At 41.2% G+C, this 20809-nt stretch overlaps 1 protein-coding gene across 1 annotated transcript in view; it reads right to left on the bottom strand.

Annotated features, from left to right (window-relative positions):
• Nucleotides 1-201: 201 nt before the first annotated feature.
• Nucleotides 202-20809, bottom strand: part of LOC126100725 (midasin-like) — a 229874-nt gene continuing 209266 nt past the window's right edge. Inside the window, exons 34-36 of the mRNA XM_049911344.1 lie at nucleotides 16338-16466; nucleotides 5534-5806; nucleotides 202-393 (exon numbers count right to left, since the gene is read on the bottom strand). Coding sequence (XP_049767301.1) covers nucleotides 202-393; nucleotides 5534-5806; nucleotides 16338-16466 — 594 coding nt within the window. The remainder of the gene's footprint in view (nucleotides 394-5533; nucleotides 5807-16337; nucleotides 16467-20809) is intronic.

Raw genomic sequence — 20809 nt, 5'->3', positions numbered from 1 at the left:
GAACGAGGCACAGATGATCTTGCATGGAATCTTCACTTGCGCGCACACGCACACGCCCACGCCCACGAAACGTGCGCTTGCGCGCGCGCACACACACACACACACACACACACACACACACACACACACACTCACTGTACATTAGCTTGCATACAATTCACTACCCTCCCTCTTCTTGTTGAATTTGATGCAACATGCCAATCAGGTGATAACATGTTGTGTACTGGTTGCTTCTGGTTTCGTAGTGGTGTGCTTTGACAACTGTTGTGGCTGATCTGCAGTGCAAGGTCGGGTGGCACATGTGCTTGTTGTGTCTGTGGTGGCTGCAATTGGGTCACGATGTGTGCTCGTTACACGAACAACTGGGTTAAGTCTGTCAACATTGGTAACCATCTGTGTGCCAATAACATCAATGGTGAATGCTTTGTCATACCTGCTTACTACACAGTATGGTCCACCATCGGGTGGCTGCAGCGGGTTGCGCACCACATAGTGTTGGACAAAAATTTAGTGACGATCACGTAGCTCGTAGAACATGAACAGGTAGCAGCTCAGCCGATCCCTTGGCACCACTGGATGTAGCAGTCGTATCTGTGTGCTTAGGCTATTCACAAACTCTGATGGGTCAATGTATTCATCTTGTACACTGGCGAGATCTCACAAGGACAGTGTACAGGTTGATCACACGCGAGCTTCGCAATAGTTACTGTGAGATCATCTTTCAAGGATGCATGAAGACCTAAGAAAATTATAGATAAACCTGTGTCTCCTGTTGTGAGTCATGGCATCACAATGACACTTTGAGCTGGCACCGCGTATGCTCAACTAACTGTTTGCTGATGGATGGTATGCTGTAGTCCCAATTTGCTTCGTGCCAAGTAAGACAGAGAGAGCTTTGAAGAAACAGGGTTCAAACTGTCACCCCTGGTCAGTTTTGATCTGCGGGGCTATGCCAAAATGTGTAATCCACCCATGAAAGAATGCAGTCATGACAGTTTCAGTGCTTATATAGATTATCGGGAATATTTCATCAAGGTGTAGAAGCAGGGAAAAAAAACCAACCACGTTCTTCCAAGAATTCCCAGAATAAATGCACTTTTTCTCAGCTGAAAATACATTTTTTCCCCAGGTGAAAAGTGAAAATTCACTTTTTCCCAAATGAAAATTCACTTTTTGTTGAGCGAAAAGTACTTTTTTCCATGTTAAGTGACAATATATTTTCTCTTAGAGTTGTAAAACTTATCAATGCTTTGAATAGTGAAGGTTTTACATTGGCACAAAACTTTCCGGCACTTTAGGAAACAAAACCCAGTAAAAACATTTTGTAAAGATCTTTGATGTGCAGCAGCATTTACACCGCATATTTTCGTATTCCAAAATTATAAACACAAATTCCACCAAATATAGCACGGTAGCTTCTGAAGCACTGAAATCTAGACTGCAACGTGCTTTTGTCAGCCAATTATAGTTCATGTTGTGCGATCTCAATAGCTAATGACATCAGATGTTCAGAACATAGGATGTGATTTAGCCAGCCAATAGCAACATCACTGTTAAGTAGTGTGAACACACAAATAAGAAAACTTAATTGTTCAAATTAATATGCATACATGCATGCATGTATGCATATGGATGCATATGTATGGATGCATGCATGCATACATACATAAATACATCCATATGAATATAATAATATGAATATGTGAATATAATAATATGTCTGCCTGTGTCTGTATATGTGCGGATGGATGTGTGTGTTTGTGTGTGTGTGCGCGCGCCAGTGCATTAAATGATGTCATTGAGCATGAACAGGTGGCCCGTATGTGATCAAAATTTAGTGCACTGTGGAGTGCTGCACAGGACCTAATGTGGGTGTTCGACACACGATCCTGGGAGCTGTTCAAAAGTTCAATAAACTGAGGATCTCCAGTTATCACTTGGACACCAGAATCATGCACGTTAAGTTCTAGTCCTCTGCTAACTGAGTTAGTGCTAATGTCTAGCGGGCGTCGATGCCAGAGGTCGGACACGAGTCCATAAAATGATAAAAAAATCTGCTCTCAGTATAAGACATGTAATGCCTGCCATGACAAAATGCCACTCGAGCTCGTGTCGTAGACCTAGGTTTAACACTAATGTGGCAAGACCACAGCAGCTATTGTAAAGCCACTGGCAGCAAAGAGGTGGCAAACATCACACTTACGAGATTGCAGACAGATGGACGAGTAGACTGATACCTCTGCAAATGTGTCTGCTAAGGACTGTAATTTCATACATCGGTCAGTAATAAACAACCAACAACTGCCATTCGTAGTGTCTGTAGCCTTCATCATTGAGCTCCTGTTGTCTTCCCTGCTTACAAAATCGGCTACATTTCTGTGCTTCGAACTCAAATCGGAGACGGTACCAATATATTTTTGTAGCCGAAGGTGAGCGACTGCATTTCCTAGGTGACCGATAGCAATGGGATCGACAACTGTTGTTCTGAGCCAGCACTGCCAGCACAGTAACTTGTACGGTAAGTTCGGTGATCTGAGCTCGTAGCACATCAAAGTTGCCATTTGCCAGCTTTCGTGGGCTAACTGCTGCAACACGTGCAGACAAATACGTTTCAGATATTCTATCAGCGGTCTGCACTAGTGCATCTAGATCACTGGCACACACATGCACCACATGGTGGACGCGGCCCTACTTTGTGTGACGCGGCACGGTACGGAGTGCAAATGTGTGTCGAATTTAACAACTGTGATCGTTGTAGATCACGTCGGTCTCACCAACTGCTGTGGGTTAGCAAAACTTATTAGCTTTAAAATAACCTGTAATGCAAAATGATATTCAAGTGACACAGCAAACAAAACAACAGAACAATATATCAGAAAAAACAAAGAGTAAAAATAGCACATGGGTAGGAGTAGAATCATTCTGCAGTCAGTTGCATGTGCCACTTCTCTAAACTTTCTGAACAGTGTTTTGCAAAACGAACTGCCCCCTATTAGACTGAATACTGCAAATTGGGAAACACTCACACATCAACAACTATGAAAAAGGGTACATTTTTATGGCTCAGTGTCTGGGTACAAGCATCTCAGAAAATGCTGATGTGCCGTTAGTTCTGATGACAGAGTACTGTACTAGTGCAGGTCTGAGTGTCAAGGGTTTTCAAGCACAATGTTCTGAGCACATAGTTGACCATTGGGCTTCAAAGCAAATGCCTCTACATGTTCCCCTGATGAACCAACAGGATTGTAAAATATGATTGCAGGGGGGCATGGGATCATACAAATTTGATCTCAGATCAAGGAAACATATTATCTCCTCACACAAATCACATTGTTTGTTACACCAGGTCAATGACTGTGACTACAATCGCAGTCATCCAAGCCACCAGCCACGAAAAACAGGCAATGTGCAACAGTCACAGGCTGGTGGAGTAGTACCATGCTACGGTGGACATTCATCTGGACTTCTATTGGATCTACACTAATAATTGAATGCATCATAAAAGCTGGGGATTATGTGAGCATTCTTGCAGATTACGCGCATCCTTTCACACTTGATGTCTTCCCCAATGGTAACGGCATTTTCCAGCAGGGTAACTGTCCCTGTCATGAGACCACTACTGTGATAAACTGGTTTGACGAGCACGACTGTGAGCACAAGGTGATGTCTCGCACACCAGATTCATCTGATAGAACACATCTGGAATTCTACTGGATGCCAGCTCCACGTCACAAACCCTTGGACCAATTTTATGGGAATTGTGTTACCTGAGTGTAGACATCTGGCTCCACAAACCTCTGGGAGTTTACCAAGGAGTTGCTGAATTCTTGCCATGCAGAACTGCTGAAGTATTGAATTTCAAAGGCAGACCAAAAGGCTAACAATTAGCCCTGCCTGTACAGTTATGTTATTGCAATTGCACAATGAGTGGCAGCTGCACTACAGTTGCTGATATGTTCTTTATTTAAGGGCTTGACTAGTTTCGGCCTTCACATCCAGCCCCCATTTTCTAGGGGGGGGGGGGGGGGGGGGGGGGGCGCGGGGGAGAGAGGAGGAGGAGGAAGGGGGGGGGGGTCTGGAAATTGTACAGTGGTGGAGCAACTGGAGTGGCCTTTCATTAACTGCACATAAAGATGTGAAAAACGGCACTCTCTAAACATGGAAAAACTAATAATATTCACAATGACTAATCATACTATTTAAAAGTCCCTTACTGGTCATATGCTGCTCACTAATATCAACTATACATCACAATCCATCCTGCAATATTTACCACTGACCACTGAATTTGAAGGGTGCTGACAATCGCAAAGTTGAGCACCACAAATCAACACAAACAACAATTAATCTAAAAATTGTCCAGTATTCCTTTGCACAATGCTTGAACAAACAGTTTAATGAACATATGAATCATCAACCAGATTATTATGATCAACCCGTTACTACAGAAATAAAAGTGACTGGCATGTGACAACGCAAGAAATGCATTTATCAGATTCTGTGGCGCATAAATACCACTTTTTGGCCAGGTGTGCAATGGATGTCGAAGGACACTGATTTAAATGACCTTGAGAAACAAAAGGATTTGGTCAACAGATTGCTGGGGATTAACAACATGGGAATTGTCAGGTTTGTTAAATGTCCACACACTGACAGCACTGGCATACTTTGAGAGTGATAAAATAATTGTGAACAACTAGTTGATGATGTTTAATTTAATGTCCATGTCCCATGAAGGTAAACTTACAGCAGACATTTATCCCATTTTCGAAGTAGGAAACATCCCAGTGTGTGGCACAACCACCAACTGAATATAATTAATGAGAGCACAAAGAGCATATTATTGTTTTTTTTCTGGAAATGACTCCTCAACAGTGACACAATTTATTTATTTATTCATTCATTCATTCAATCAATCATTTATTTGGCAGGGCATAGTTATGAACCTGCAATAAAGTCTCTTCCATAAAACAAATAAGATTATGGAGCACTTTGTTCATTGCACATCTAAATTTTAACTCTGCAAGCCACTGTACAGCTTGTCATGGGAGGAATGTAGTGTACAAGAATCATTTTACTGCCACTTGCTGTACTTCTACATGTAATGTAATCCACAACCAGAGAGCTAAATTAGCAATATCGTGGATAAATTAATGTAGTCAACTGTTATCCACTATGATACATTTTTCAATAAGGTAAGTTCTTCACCTCAGTAATACAGAATCTCAAATATTCACAGTTATTTAATATTTAATGAAAATATGTGAGTTGCTTCTGCAAGACCAGTGGAAACACTTGGCAGTAAATTTAGTTTCACAAAAAAGAAGAGAAGTGAAAAAGAATTTTTGTCTCAGAGATTTTTCAGTCAATACATTGACTCCTGAGAAACAAAGACCTCAGAACAACTTTTTAGAAGGTAAGGCCAAAGTGTAGCACTAATTAAACTACTTATATGTTATAATGTTTTATGAACCTCTACGTATTATTATTAACATCTTGTATTTGTCACTGACAGACAGAGATAATGTCTCACCTTTATCAGGATGCTGTCTACCCACATAAACTTTCCACCAACGCTTAGACTGCCATCAGCTATTACTTGAGATCTTAAATCAGTGAGCTTGTTGCCAAGATTTTCCAGTATTTGTTGCACAGAATTCTCTGGTACCATTTTTACAGGGCTAGAAGAGATGTCTGCGACAATATCTTCCAAAATATTAACTTTCATGAGGAAATCATTCACACTATTTTGTTGTTGTTTATCTGAAAAAAGGGTAGTAGATAAACCAACAGTTATCTTATTAGGCTATGTTAAACATAATTTCTTACTCATGAGTATCAATACTAGTTCCAGAGGAACCATTCAAATTATACACACAATATCATCACAAGTTTATAAGTAAAACTATACTGAAAGACAGCACTGTACCTCAAGATATAGGTATATAACATTAGGGAGATGAGTATGTTGTTTTTGACTGCATGTGTGGGAAATGAGAGGTACTTACAAGAACAAAATGTGATCAAATCAGTTTTCATGATACCACGAAACGGCCAATTCAAAATCCAATAATGGGAAATATTCATAATGTTATCTGACAGTGGACAATGGACATCTTCGGTGTACTGTCCTCATAATCTTGGGTAGAACAAAGACAGGCAGGAAATCAGTCCTATCCTTCATATTAAAAAATATTAATTTAGTGATGCCTAAACCCACACAGCCAGTTGTGGCTTCCTCTTCCCTTCCTCCTCCCGTTTGTGAGTCAATTGTACTAAGCATTGGTCCACATCACTTGTCTAGCGTTTTTTTTAGGAGTAGGCTGCATATAAAGCATTTAATGTTAGACTAAGACAGAAAATAGTTTCAGATCAAACTTAACCTGGGAATCTGCATTCTATAAATGTTAATCCCTGATTATATCACTGTGAAACCAGATCATAAGGACTTGCAAAAATTCATGGTTCAAAGTCACATTCAGCTGTAATCGTCAGTTTCTAGTGTAGTGGCATTACGGAACATTACTTTTGGTTTTACCAAACATAAATTAAAATAATTAAAAAGTTGTTATTAAAACAAAAATGATAAGCAAATATGTGACCACGCCACTCCCATGCAGCTGATGCTAGAAATACTTTGTTTTGATCTGGGAGGTTACGTTAAGGAACTTACTGGCTACCGTGTGTACGCATAGATCAATCTCATAACAGTTCCTGTGGGATAACTCGTAATTTATGTGATTAATTCAAAGGCATTTTAGAGAGACTTAGCAGCAGAATAAGAAAGAACAAAAATTCAAAATATCTGCAATGAACAATTAAGTATGGGAATTATGACAGCAGCCAATAACCATTCACCCAGCTCTTATATTTGTTCTCTCTCTAAGCTTGAGTAGCAGTGACTATGCAGTTTGTATTAAATATTCAAGTACTGAACACATCCTTAAAACTGCTATGACTATTCCAAGTGCACTAGTAAATAAAACATTTAAGAAAGCATGTTGAAATACACTAACAGTATGACACTGTTTAACGTATTTTGATGGCTCAGAGGTTGCATTGTGGACTGCAGTGCATAACATGTCATATTCTAACACACTCAATTGTCACAAACACCCCCCCCCCCCCCCTCCGTTTGTTACTTCTTTCTCTATTGAATTGGTCATAAAGATCATCACAACATTATCATGCCATTCCATTCCATACCATCGAAACCACACTATATTCTCCATTTTCCATGTGTTCTGGAGCACTGTTGAGCAAAATTCTGTGTGCAACAACCCTATGCATTGAAAGTCTCTCCGGGTTTGCTGCCAGATCCTAAAATCAACTTAACTTGATACTTTGGCAATCCAACTGGCCACCATCTTCGCTGGTGAGTCCCGCTCCGAACTGATGACAGGCTGTAAATCGACGTCCTATATAGGCCACCGTTGAGTACACGGCGCATGCACCGACCATCACAGTTGCTGTCTCCAAGACTGGGAGGTGGTGCCGCAATTAGTAGAACACCGGCAGCAACAATATATCACACTCAGGGCCGCACCAAATAATGTTCAATTTTGATGCAGGATAGTACAGGATTCCACGTCCTGCTGAGAAGAAACCAATTGTCTCTGTTAATTAATCTGCCAACCTAACTTCCATCACCTCTTTGTAGACACTGTTCCACAAACTGGAAATGTTGGCAACTACCACAGTTTCATCAAATTTCATACCTTGTCCCTCATTTAAGCAGTGTTCTGCTACTGCTGATTTTTCCGGCTGTTGTAGCCTCGTATGACAGTGATGTTCCTCACACCCGTCATGAACTGTGCGAATCAAACGGCCAATGTAAGCCTTCCCACATTGACACAGAATTTTATATACACCGGGTTTCCTAAACCCTAAATCATCTTTCAAAAGGCTGAGTAGTGCCCTAATCTTAGGTAGATGGAACACACTTTTAACGTTAAAATTCCTTAAAATTTGTCCAATCTTAAATGATATGCCTCCAGCATAAGGAAGAGAGGCCACTCATCTATGTTCCTCTTCATGCACCTCCAGTGATGGTTCAAACTCCATAGCCTGACGAATCTGCTTCTCAGGGTATCCATTTTCCTTAAAAACAGGCATCAAATGCACATGTTCATGGGTTAAGCTGTCTGCGTCGGAAATGGCATATGCTCTGTGTACCAAAAGTTCTCAGCGGGACTCATCAGCAAAACAGCATTCTCCTGAAGATGGTGACCAGTTAGATCACTGAAATATCCAGTCAAGTTGATTTTAGGATCCAGCAGCAAACCCAAAGAGACTTTCATGATTTATTACGCCGGGAAAACCTACAAAGTCAAACCCTATGCAATATGAACTATATTGTTTCCTTTCATCAATTTGACAGATACCCAAGTATACAGATGTGCCCGCATTTTCAAACTCCTCCAGTCATGATCTGACCACCCTGTATGTAATCTGAGAGACAGTAAAACTAGCAAAACCACAGATCACATTTATTAACTTCGTAGAAAGCACAAATTTTTCACTTGCATGAGGAGACTGATAAATACGGCCGGATAACAGCTTTTTTTAAAATCTTTAGGGCAATAGGCACAATTAACACTAAGTGTAGATATAAAATTTCTTAATGTGGTTAGGGAATATGTAGAGAGTGACATAAAAACAGGATGAATATTTTAATTAAGAAAACCATTTGAAAACAACTGCTAAGGATTGCTTTATGGTCTCCCCTGACGTACAGAATATTTACATAAGAGTCATAAAAAATCTTCCAAAGCTGATATGAAATAGTATTTATTAAATGTTGTCGTGGCAAGGAAGGGGGGGGGGGGGGGGGGGGATTCAAGGCTACTTTCGTTGTTTGAAAATTGTCAGAATGATCCTCCTGTATTTTATTACTCAACAAGTCAAACGTTGTGATGTTGTGATACAGATTGTTTAGTAAGGGTTAAGATAGTAAATGTACAATTTAAAGTAAAATGAAAATAAATGTATTTGTTAAGCAAATGTAAAATATGAAGAACAAACAAGTATCTGGTGAGGGTAACTAAGTGAAAACACGCTGTTGTTGTTGTTGTTGTTGTTGTTGTTGTTGTTGTGCCCTCCACACTTCCCTCCAATACCAAATTCGTGATCCCTTAATGCCTCAGAACTTATCCTACCAACCACTCTCTCTTCTTCTAGCCAATTTGTACCACAAATTCCTCTTCTCCCCAATTCTATTCAGTACCTCCTGGTTACTTACATGATTACCCATCTAATCTCCAGAATTCTTCTGTAGCACCACATGCCAAAAGCTTCTATTCTCTTATTGTCAAAACTGTTTATTGTCCATATTTCACTTTCATACATGGCTACCTCCATGCAAATACTGTCAGAAAAAATTTCCTCACACTTAAATATATGCTCACTGTTAACAGATTTCTCTTCTTCAGAAACACTTTCCTTGCCTTCGCCACTCTACATTTTATATCCTCTCTATTTCAACCATTATCAGTTACTTTGCTACCCAAATAGCAAAACTCACCTACTACTTTAAGTGTCTCATTTCCTAATCTAATTCCCTCACCATCACCCAACTTAATTCGACTACATTCCATTAGCCTCGTCTTGCTTTTGTTGATATTCATCTTATATTCTCCTTTCAAGACACTGTCCATTCCGTTCAACTGCCCTTCCAAGTCCTTTGCTGTCTCTGACAGAATTACAATGTCATCAGCAAACCTCAAGGTTTTTATTTCTTCTGCCTGGATTTTAAATCCTACTCCATTTATTTTCTTTTGTTTCCTTTACTGCTTGTTCAATGTACAGACTGAATAACATCATGGATAGGCTACAACCCTGTCTCACTACCTTCTCAACCACTGTTTCCCTTTTGTGCCCTTGACTCTTACAACTGCCATCTGGTTTCTGTTCAAACTGTAAATAGCCTTTCGTTCCCTGTATTTTACCCCTGCCATATTCAGCATTTGAATGAGAGTACTCCAGTCAACATTGTCAAAAGTGAAGACAAACATAGCACATAATCATTGAAGTTTGTCTGTGTCACTGATGACTCTCAGTAAACTGACAACATAAATAAAATCATTTAATATGGAGTCAGTACAGTAGAATAGTTTTTGAGAGTGAGGCATTACTATACTATCTCAATATGGTTTAGAGCTATTATTTTGTGCATGTAGAGGTACACTACTATACGAAGGCTGTTCAAAAAGTAACATGACTTTTCAAATTGCACAGGCAACGTACATCTGATTATAAATCTTTTTTTTGTTATGTTGGTACACATGCCACAAACATATGTTCACAATTTCAAGTGGACAGCATATGTCTTTTGTTTGTGACAGATAGAAAGGTTAGATGTGTTTTAGTGTGCTCAGCAATTTTCTATTATTATGAAAAATGGAACAAAGAATTTGCATCAAATTTTGTGTGAAAAATGGAATCAAATGCTCTAAAACACTTGAAATGTTGACAGTGGCATACGGTGAGTCTGCTCTAAGTAAAAAAAAAAAAAAAAAAAAAAAAAAAAAAAAAAAAAAAAAAAAAAAAAAAAAAAAGTCTACAAGTAGTAAAACCTCTCCCAAGACAACCAAGAAGATGCCAATGACGAACCTGGATGCACCAACCCATCAACAACAGATGACAAATGTCAAAGCTGTGAAGAAAATTGTTTTTGAAAATTGTCAAATTACCATATGAGAAGTTGCTGAGGATGACAGCATATTGGCCGGTTCATGTCATGCAATTTTTTCTTATGTTTTGGGCATAAGACGTGTGTCGGCTAAGTTTGTTCCAAAAGTTCTCAATTTTGATCAGAAGAACCGTGGTGTGAGCATCGATCAGGAGCTCTTGAATGACATCACTGATGATCCTGATTTGTTCAAAAGGGTCATAACTGGTGACAAAACATGGGTTTATGGTTATGACATAGAAACCAAAGCCCAGTCATCCCAATGGAAGAATCCCAGAGAGTCAAGACTGAAAACAGCATGCCAAGTTCGAACAAATGTCAAAGTTTTGCTCACTCCCCCCCCCCCCCCCCCCCCCCCCCCGCCTCAATTACAGTGGCATAGTACATCATGAATTTTTGCCTCAAGGTCGTATGGTCAATAAGGAGTATTACCTTGACATTAAGCGCTGTTTACGAGAAGCAATATGCAAAACTGTCCGGAATTGTGGAAAAACAAATCATGGCTTTTGCATCATCACAACAATGCACCTGCTCATTCTTCGTTGCTTGTGAGAGATGTTTTGGCCAAAAACAACATGACCATCATGCCTCAGGCACCGTATTCACCGGATTTGGCCCCTTGCGACTTTTCCCTGTTCCCAAAACTAAAGAGACCTATCAAGGGAGGAAATAAAAACTGCATCACTGGAAGTACTCAAGGCTGTAGCAAAAAGTGCTTATGAGAAGTGCTTCGAGGATTGCAAGAATCGTTGGCACATGTGTACTGTATCTGAGGGGGATTGCTTTTAAAGGGACGACATGAATATTGATGATTTTCATAAAAATATAAAGTCACCTTGCTTTTTGAACACACCTCATATTAGTGTACAGTTATGTGAAATGCTTTAGGATTTTACTGCTACTTTTTTATTCTGGAGGGACCCTCCCCTGCCCCCCTCCCCCTTCTCTGTCTGTCTCTGTCTCTCTCTCTCTCTCTCTCTCTCTCTCTCTCTCTCTCTCTCTCTCTAATCCACACCCAAAAAGGAAGCACATCTTCATTTATGGTTAGTAGGGACTGGAAAATATAGCATCTACTTTTGGCAAAATTCACATATACTTGTTTTTATTTACAATGATAAGATGCACAAATTTAAAAGGCTGTCGCACACTACATGAGTGAAGACAAATATTTTGATTGAAATGTTTGGGGTTTGCAAGAACTTCAACAGTCCCCCCCCTCCCGAAATGACTTTTGATTTCTTCGTTTGACCATATTTAAGCCTTCAACAAATGACTCTTCTACTGAAAAGAGTAACATTTTTCCACCAGTGAACTGACTGCATCTCTGATTTAAGGTGTTTCTGGGCTTTATTTACCTTTTCCCACCCAATTCAATGATTACAAAATCCGCAGAAAGATAAGTTCGACTCTTCGTGGGCATTTATAGCTGTGCGATCCATGCTTGATAATGCCACAGATAGAACAGACAAGGCACTTAGCACAGACATAGAACTGAAAGTAACTCTATTTTAAGGTTAGAGAAGGAATTTCAGCATGGCAGATTTTGTTTACCAGTCACTAAGGTGCAGACACTATATTCATATAGTGGCAGATGACCACGAATGCAAAAACAAACCAGAATTTTGACTGCCCTCTCACTGGGCAGGGATCACTAATCTTCTGTGGCGTTGGACGGGTCTTACTGGAAATCCGTGACGGACCAGGACTAGTCGCATCACACATTCCAAAATAAGAAAAGAAAACAATGAGCAATGCACACCACAAAACATTTGGGAAGAGCTAGTGGACAACTCCTTGTTGAGATTCGCAGAGTATTGTTAACGACACAGTTTGGGCCTGACCTCTAGCTGTACTTGACACAACCACTGGTTGAAACATCCACTACCTAACTTGCCACGTTAAAGTGTCTGCATTATAACAACTTTTGAACTTAATCTAATAGACAATCATACCCGTTTCTTTGCTATAAAATGCTAAGTCACACACTTGAGTACTACGTTGTATCTTAAACAAACCATTCAACTGACCACAACTGCTATGGCACCAGGCCATCAAGTGCATTGACACATCATTGAGTTTATGCACTTTTTATTTTGCAAACAGTTTCTTACGCTTCCTATCTTTCCAAATTTGGCTTCGGCAGATGAGATACAATATCACTAACTGAAAATTGGTTGAATTTTCAATATTTATGTACAGAAAATAAAGCTATTTCAAACCATCTCGGATAAAAAAGTATATATGAATGCAATTCACTATAAAATAGAGTCTATCAGGTAATTTTGTGTTTTTGCATTTTGAGACAGCATTAATTTCTCATTTATTGCCAAATGGGAAATTTTCCAGTCCTATGTGATTAGTAATAAAGAAGAAAATTAACAGACAAGTTAATTTAAGCTTTACAGTTTCCTTAAATCATGGGGAAATAATACCATTCGAGAATTTCTGGCATTTTTGGTATACAAAAGGATATGTTTCAAGGAGTAGGCAGATTGTACAGTAGAGTGGCAGTGCTGGCGATATACCAGTAAAACAAAGCATATTTACAAAAAGAACTTACCAGTAGCATTTTGGCAGAAAGCATGCCATTCCTGCAGAATTGACAATCCATGCCACTCATTTTGCAGCAGCAATGAACGTACAAAAGCATAGACTACCCACTCAACTTCTCTTGAAATATCTGACAGTCTTCGCCAGTGGTCAACCTGCACTCATTTTTAGAGGGAAAAAAAGTTGCATGAAATCATTATATAAAATATTTAAATGAATATAATTCTTAACATCAAATTTCGTAACTTCAGTAGCAGAAAAAGTATCACAGGCTTGATATAACAATTTGTGCTAAGTAAATAACGTAATAATTGTATAACTATTATGTGCACAGAAGGAGAAGCTATGGATACAGAGAAGGGTAATATATGACAGATAAGAAAGATGAACATTATTTTTTTTTAATTACATGAATTCATTCTCCAAGAGCGAAAGCAGGATAGGTGCTGTTTTTGAGAAATGTAAGCATGGATGAAATAAGCAAAATTTTGCATGGCACTCTAGACATGGTAGGGCAGAATGTAATAAATATGATGCTGTAAGTATGTGACTAATGGTCATCTACTCAAATATTTTGGTGTATGGTCATCTACTCAAATATTTTGGTGCAAATGTGTCTTTATTACACTAGACTCTCGCTAATCCGGCACACAGTAGCCCGGCCTCTCAGTAATCCGGCACACATCCAAAAGCACATGCACAATGAATTATCATGTGCAACAATGCTTCGTTAAACAATGCTTTATATACTGTATTTGAAATTGTAGCTTTCTTTACAGTTCGGAGTAATGTCTCCTTAAAGGAAACACGTTACTCTGGACCTCAAGCAGAAACTCGAAATTGTAGGTAAGTTAAATTGAAGTTCTTCGCAGAAAGCCTTTGCTGCTGAGTTCAAGTTTGATGAGCAACTATTTATGACATTAAAAATAAAGATGATGTTATTCCAAAGTACTCAACACAAATGGATAGTGAGTTGGGAAAACGGAAGCTTACGCGAAAGAGTAAGAATGAAGCACTGGAGGTAGCTGTTTATAGATGGTTCATACAACAATGCACTGAAGGAATTCCAATCACTGGCCCAATTATAAAAGAAAAAGCAGCTGCATTTAACAAACAACTTGGTGGTAGTAACTTATTTGCAGCGAGCAAAGGTTGGCTATCAAATTGGAAAAAACGACATGGCATTCGGCAGCTGACAGTCACCGGGGAAAGTCTCTTAGCGAACGATAAGGATGCTGATGAGTTTGTAAGCAAGATACGGAAGACAATAGAGGAAGAAGATTTAACTGCTGATGCCTTGTATAACGCTGCTGAAACAGACTCTTTTACAAGGTGCTTCCTTCAAAAACATTAGCTGCCAAGAACGAGAAGGAAGCTCGTGGTTACAAGCAACAGAAACAGCACACAACATTAGTGGTGTGTTGTCATGCAAATGGGAGTCATAAACTACCAGATGAAAAATAAAAAAAATAAAATAAAAAAAAATTGTGGTGCTTTAGAGGTACCCAAAACACTCAAAAGAATGCAGCACTTGTCACAAATGCTGATAGCTTTACGAAGAATCAGCATTTACCAGTACTGGCATTCAATTCACTTGTCTACATCTACATCTACATCCATACTCCGCAAACCACCTGACGGTGTGTGGCGGAGGGTACTTTGAGTACCTCTATCGGTTCTCCCTTCTATTCCAGTCTCGTATAGTTCGTGGAGAGAGATTGTCGGTATGTCTCTGTGTGGGCTCTAATCTCTCTAATTTTATCCTCACGGTCTCTTTGCGAGACATACATAGGAGGGAGCAATATACTGCTTGACTCCTTGGTAAAGGTATGTTCTCGAAATTTCAACAAAAGCCCGTACCGAGCTACTGAGCATCTCTCCTGCAGAGTCTTCCACTGGAGTAACGCTTTCACGATTACTAAATGATACTGTAACGAACCATACTGCTATCCGTTGGATCTTCTCTATCTCTTCTATCAACCCTATCTGGTACGGATCCCACACTGGTGAGCATCATTCAAGCAGTGGGCGAACAAGTCCACTGTAACCTACTGCCTTTGTTTTCGGATTACATTTCCTTAGGATTCTTCCAATGAATCTCAGTCTGGCGTCTGCTTTACCGATGATCAATTTTATATGATCATTCCATTTTAAATCACTCCTAATGCCTACTCCCAGATATTTTATGGAATTAACTGCTTCCAGTTGCTGACCTGCTATATTGTAGCTAAATGATAAAGGATCTTTCTTTCTATGTATTCACAGCACATTACACTTGTCTACATTGAGATTCAATTGCCATTCCCTGCACCATGCTTCAATTCGTTGCAGATCCTCCTGCATTTCATTACAATTTTCCATTGTTACAACCTCTCGATACACCACAGCATCATCTGCAAAAAGCCTCAGTGAACTTCCGATGTCATTCACAAGGTCATTTATGTATATTGTGAATAGCAACGGTCCTATGACACTCCCCTGCGGCACACCTGAAATCACTCTTACTTCGAAAGACTTCTCTCCATTGAGAATGACATGCTGCATTCTGTTATCTACGAACTCTTCAAACCAATCACACAGTTGGTCTGATAGTCCATATACTCTTACTTTGTTCATTGAACGACTGTGGGGAACTGTATCGAACGCCTTGCGGAAGTCAAGAAACACGGCATCTACCTGGGAACCAGTGTCTATGGCCCTCTGAGTCTCGTGGACGAATAGTGTGAGCTGGGTTTCACACGATCGTCTTTTTCGAAACCCATGCTGATTCCTACAGAGTAGAATTCTAGTCTCCAGAAAAGTCATTATACTCCAACGTAATACGTGTTCCAAAATTCTACAACTGATCGACGTTAGAGATATAAGTCTATAGTTCTGCACATCTGTTCGACGTCCCTTCTTGAAGACGGGGATGACCTGTGTGTGTATATTTTTTCATAGATGATGCACTCACCAGAATGCTAAATTATACTGTTGCACTACATGATAGACAGCAAATCTGTTACAAGAATATAACAACGATATACTTTTTCCAATCTAATGACAAACTGTTGTACTTTTGGACTACGAGTGACCTTTTAGTGAATATCCATCTTACCTGCTCGAATCCTCCCAAGATTTCCATTGTGTCCATAGCAGAATTGAATGAAAGTACGCGCAGCTCACGTCCTGCCAGTTGTGCTGCTAGTTTGACAAGCATAGTCTTCCCACAGCCGGAAGGTCCAACCTGAAACAAATGAGGAAGAGCAGAAGATCTTAATAATAGCAAAGGCTCCATGCCAGCCTGAAGACTGGATATGCAATAACAGCATAGCTGACACCATTTGGAGTAATATGTCATCTCTCACTTTGTTGAAGAACTCAGGCGGCAAATAGAAAACAGTGAAAGGATTATTCTACAGCAGCAGTCAAATATGCATAATTTTTTAATTATGATTTTAGGACGCAAAACTGCTACGGTGATAAGCGCCCATTCTGTGGCTTAGTGAAGGATAAAAAACCAAATTGTACAGCAGCAGCAGCAATGGGAGTGAAACTCATGGAGGACGGAAACCAAAAACGGAATGAAATCTTAGAAAACTGCTATTGAAGGGGGGTTGTTTTCCCCGAAAAAGAGCTTCAGATGACCGATGTTTTCTCACTGATACTGATAAACTCAAGGACGCGATCGGCTGAGCCCGTGTCATCTGCTAAAAGGGAAGATATATCAGGCAACAGCTGTAAACGGGCAAGTAGCGGATTAAAACAGGGGCACCGTACACTGTTGAGAGCAGTGGGGACAAAGTGGGGGAGGATCGCCACTTAAAAGATGTCGATGTCTAAAAAGACAGTGCCCTGTCAGGAGTCTAGTTAAAATTATCTCCTCCCGACAAGAAGACTGGAAGGAAGATGCCCAAGCACAGGGAAGAGGTTTCACGTCCCATAATTTATTATCGGGAAGTGCAGACCAATGTGTGTGGCATAAAAGACCAACACCATGACATAAAACACTGTAGATCGACAAAGGGAACCGTGTGAATGCGGGCCCAGGAAGAGAGACAGCAGCCTTTGCCGTTATATCAGCTGCCTCATTTCTACTGATACCAACATGCCCTGTGATCCAGTGGAGCATGTGGAGGCAGTCTTGAATCCAGCGGACCAGAGGGTGGACGGGATAAAGAGCTTGGAGGTTCAGAAGAGAGGTGAGCGAGAGCACATAATATACTGTATCCACTTACGGTGACAGATGTATTGGGCAGCCTGGAGAACAGCGTAAAGCTCCGCAGTCAAAACTGAACATTGGTCGAGAAGCCAAAATCTAATAGGGTGTCACCAACAATATAGCCACTCCCAACACCAAACGTGGCCTTTGAGTCCTCAGTCTAAATAAATGTGGCATCCTCCATTTGTACGCACATGGCAGCAATTGCCCGACAATAAACTATAGGTGGGGCACTATTCTTGGGAAGCTAGCAAAGGTCACGGAGAAGGCAGGTCTGAGGGCGAAGCCAAGGTGGCGCCGTAATGCCATTTGTCAAGAAAGTTTTAGGAAATTGGAAGGAAAGGAAATGTAGCAGTTGATGGAAGTAGACTCCCAGTGGTAGTAGAGAGGATGGGAAGCCTGCATACCCTAAATCCAAGGAGGCGTCGAAAGAAAGGGCATCAGTCGGATGAGCAAGCTTGGAAGACAGATGACGAGTTTAACGATTGAGAAGGACAGATCACGGATTGGACAGCGGAGGTTCAGCAGCCTCAGCGTAAAGGCTTTCCGCGGGGCTGGTGTAAAAAGCTCCAGATGCTAAACACAATCCATGGTGGTGGACAGAGTCGAGACGCCGAAGAAGACGGCCGTGCAGAGGAGTAAACTATGCTTCCATAGTCCAATTTCGAGCACACTAAGGCACAATATAGGCGGAGGGGGACCACTTGGTCCGCTTCCCAGGAAGTACCACCGAGAACACGGAGGGTGTTGAGGAATCGCAGACAGCGAGCCAAAAGATGTGAAACATGGGAAGACCAGCACAGTTTACTGTCAAACATATGTGCCAAGAATTGGGCAACGTCCGTGAGCGGAAGATCGACAGGGCCTAGAAGTAGGAAAGGTGGATAAAACTCTGTATGACGCCAAGATTTTACACAGGCAGTCTTACTGGGAGAAAACCAGAAGCTGGTTTTGATGCTCCATGAGTGGAGGTGATCGATACATCCTTTAAGTCGTCATTCAAGAAGGCTGGTCCACTGAGAGCTGTAGTAGATTGTAAAATCGTCAACAAAGAAGGAGCCGAGACATCGGGAGCCCTGGGGCACCCCGTTTTCTTGGGAGAACATACGGGAGTGAGAGTAGTGTTCACCCGCACCTTAAATGTGCGCTCTGTCATAAATTCGCAAATGAAAAAGGGTAGCCGACCTAGAAAGCCCCAATACAACAGTGTGCGGAGGATGCCTGTCCTCCAACAGGTATCATATGCCCTCTCCAGTTCAAGAAATATAGCTACCGTTTGGCGTTCCCAGAGAAAATAATTCATGATATGAGTGGCGAGAGCAACAAGATGGTCAACTGCGGAACGATGCTTTTGGAAACCACACTGGAGGGTTTCGGGACTCCTGCCAGCAGCCTAAATGTCAATTTACCATACACTCCAAAACCTTACGTACACTACTCGTGAGAGATATGAGGCAGTAGCTGGATGGGAGATGTTTGTCCTTTCCAGGTTTGAGAACGGGAATGACGGTAGCTTCCCGCCATCTTCTGGGAAAGGTACTGTCGGTCGAAATTCGATTATACAGGCAAAGGGGGTAATGCAGACTACAGTATGATAAATGCAGAAACATCTGGATGTGGATGCCAACCAGTCCTGTGGTGGAAGAGCAAGAGGAAGGGTGTGTGTGTTGGAGTTCCCACATAGCAAAAATGGTATTATAGCTTTCACAATTTTCAGAGGAGAAAGCAAGAGGTCGCACTTCCGCTGCTTGTTTCTTCAGGAGAAAGGCTGGTGGCTAATTCAAAGAGCTCGAAATCCCAGTCAAGTGTAGACCCAATGAGTTAGAAATCGCAACTGGGTCCACTAAGGTATCCTGCACGACAATTAGCCCAGAGATCAGGGAGAAATTAGATGTGCCAGATAACTGTCGAATTCAACTCCGAACTACAGATGAGGAATTGAATATGTTAAAGGAGCAAGAAGTACCAGCTTGCCTTCCTACTATCGCAGATGATGCGATGGCATCACCCACATAACTGCTTATAGTGGATACAGTTGGCCAACGTAGGATGGTGGTGGAAAACACGAAGAGCACATCTCCACTTGCGTATTGCATTACGGCACACCTCTTTCCATCAAGGAACTAGGGGGTGTTGGGGCAAAGGGGAGGTAAGAGGTATGGAACAATCCCTGGCTGTAAGAATAACTTCCATAACACGAGTGACCTGATCACCGATGCTAGGAAATTATCGGTCATCAAATGTTGCTAGAGAGGAGAAAAGAGTCCAATAAGCTTAGGAAAACTTGGAACATGACTGGCTGGTAGGATTAAACCACTGACACCAATAGCCAACCATAGGGTCGGGGATGTAATGGCAAACTGAAATGATCTCATATCTCGCTTTAATGTTCGACAGAAAATGAACTCTGTCAAATGTCAAGAAGAGTGCGCAGGTCGGTAGCAATTCCATGTCAACCCTTTTCATGACTCGATGTATGGCCATTTCGCCCTGGTCAGATAGGCAATTTTGAATGTCCTCATTGGATAATACATTGCGTGATCTTGTATAAACCATCTCGAGCAATGAATTTAAAGTACGGTGTGCTTCCACCTGGACAGGGAGTGTGTGTAGCAGTAAAGTTCAAAGCTATTTATGTGCCTGGAGGCACCAACAAGGTGCCATTTCGTAACCAGGAACAAGACTTTACACGACCTGCAACTGCATTGACACCTTTCTGGATAATGAAAGGGTTGACTGTGGAGAAGTCTTGAGCTTTGTCAGATCGAGAAACAACTAGGAGCTTTGCCACTGATGGAAGAATGTTCTGTGGCTGAGACTCACCTAGCTTTCTCTTGTGGGCAGAATTTGTAGAAGTAGAGGAAACCATTGTGAAAGTATCTCCCATGATTACTGACTTCTCTGATAGCGCACTCTTTCCTAGTGAGGAGCCCCTCTCTGAGGGCACTCCTGCCTTAGGTGATTGTCCACACCTCCCGAGAAAGAGACAGAGTGACCAGTCGGCACGTTTGGAAGGTACCAGCTCGGGTAATCACCCATCCCTGGGCCTGGCCTTTACCAGGAGGTACACATGTGTCCTACTTGTCTAGCCGGGGTGGGGAATTATGCATTACCCCATCACCAGCTACACCTGGGAATGTGTGGGTCGGCCTTCAGGCATGCACAGGGAGGAAAGAAAGAGAAAGGGAGGAACAAAGAAAAGGAAAGAAGAGAAGTGGTTTCAAATGCCGCAGCAAAGAAGAAGGTAAAGAGAAGGCTCAAGGGAAAAAAAAGAGGACAAAGTGAGGACACAGACTTTCCAGTATAGAGAAAAAAGAAGAGAAACCATGCCTTACAGTCACAAGCACCTGTTTCCGGATGTAGGCACA

The sequence above is a fragment of the Schistocerca cancellata genome, chromosome 9 (assembly GCF_023864275.1).
Source record: "Schistocerca cancellata isolate TAMUIC-IGC-003103 chromosome 9, iqSchCanc2.1, whole genome shotgun sequence".
Classification (NCBI taxonomy): Eukaryota; Metazoa; Arthropoda; class Insecta; order Orthoptera; family Acrididae; genus Schistocerca; species Schistocerca cancellata.
The sequence above is the reverse complement of the archived record's forward strand: the minus strand, read 5'-3'. Positions and strand labels throughout refer to the sequence as shown.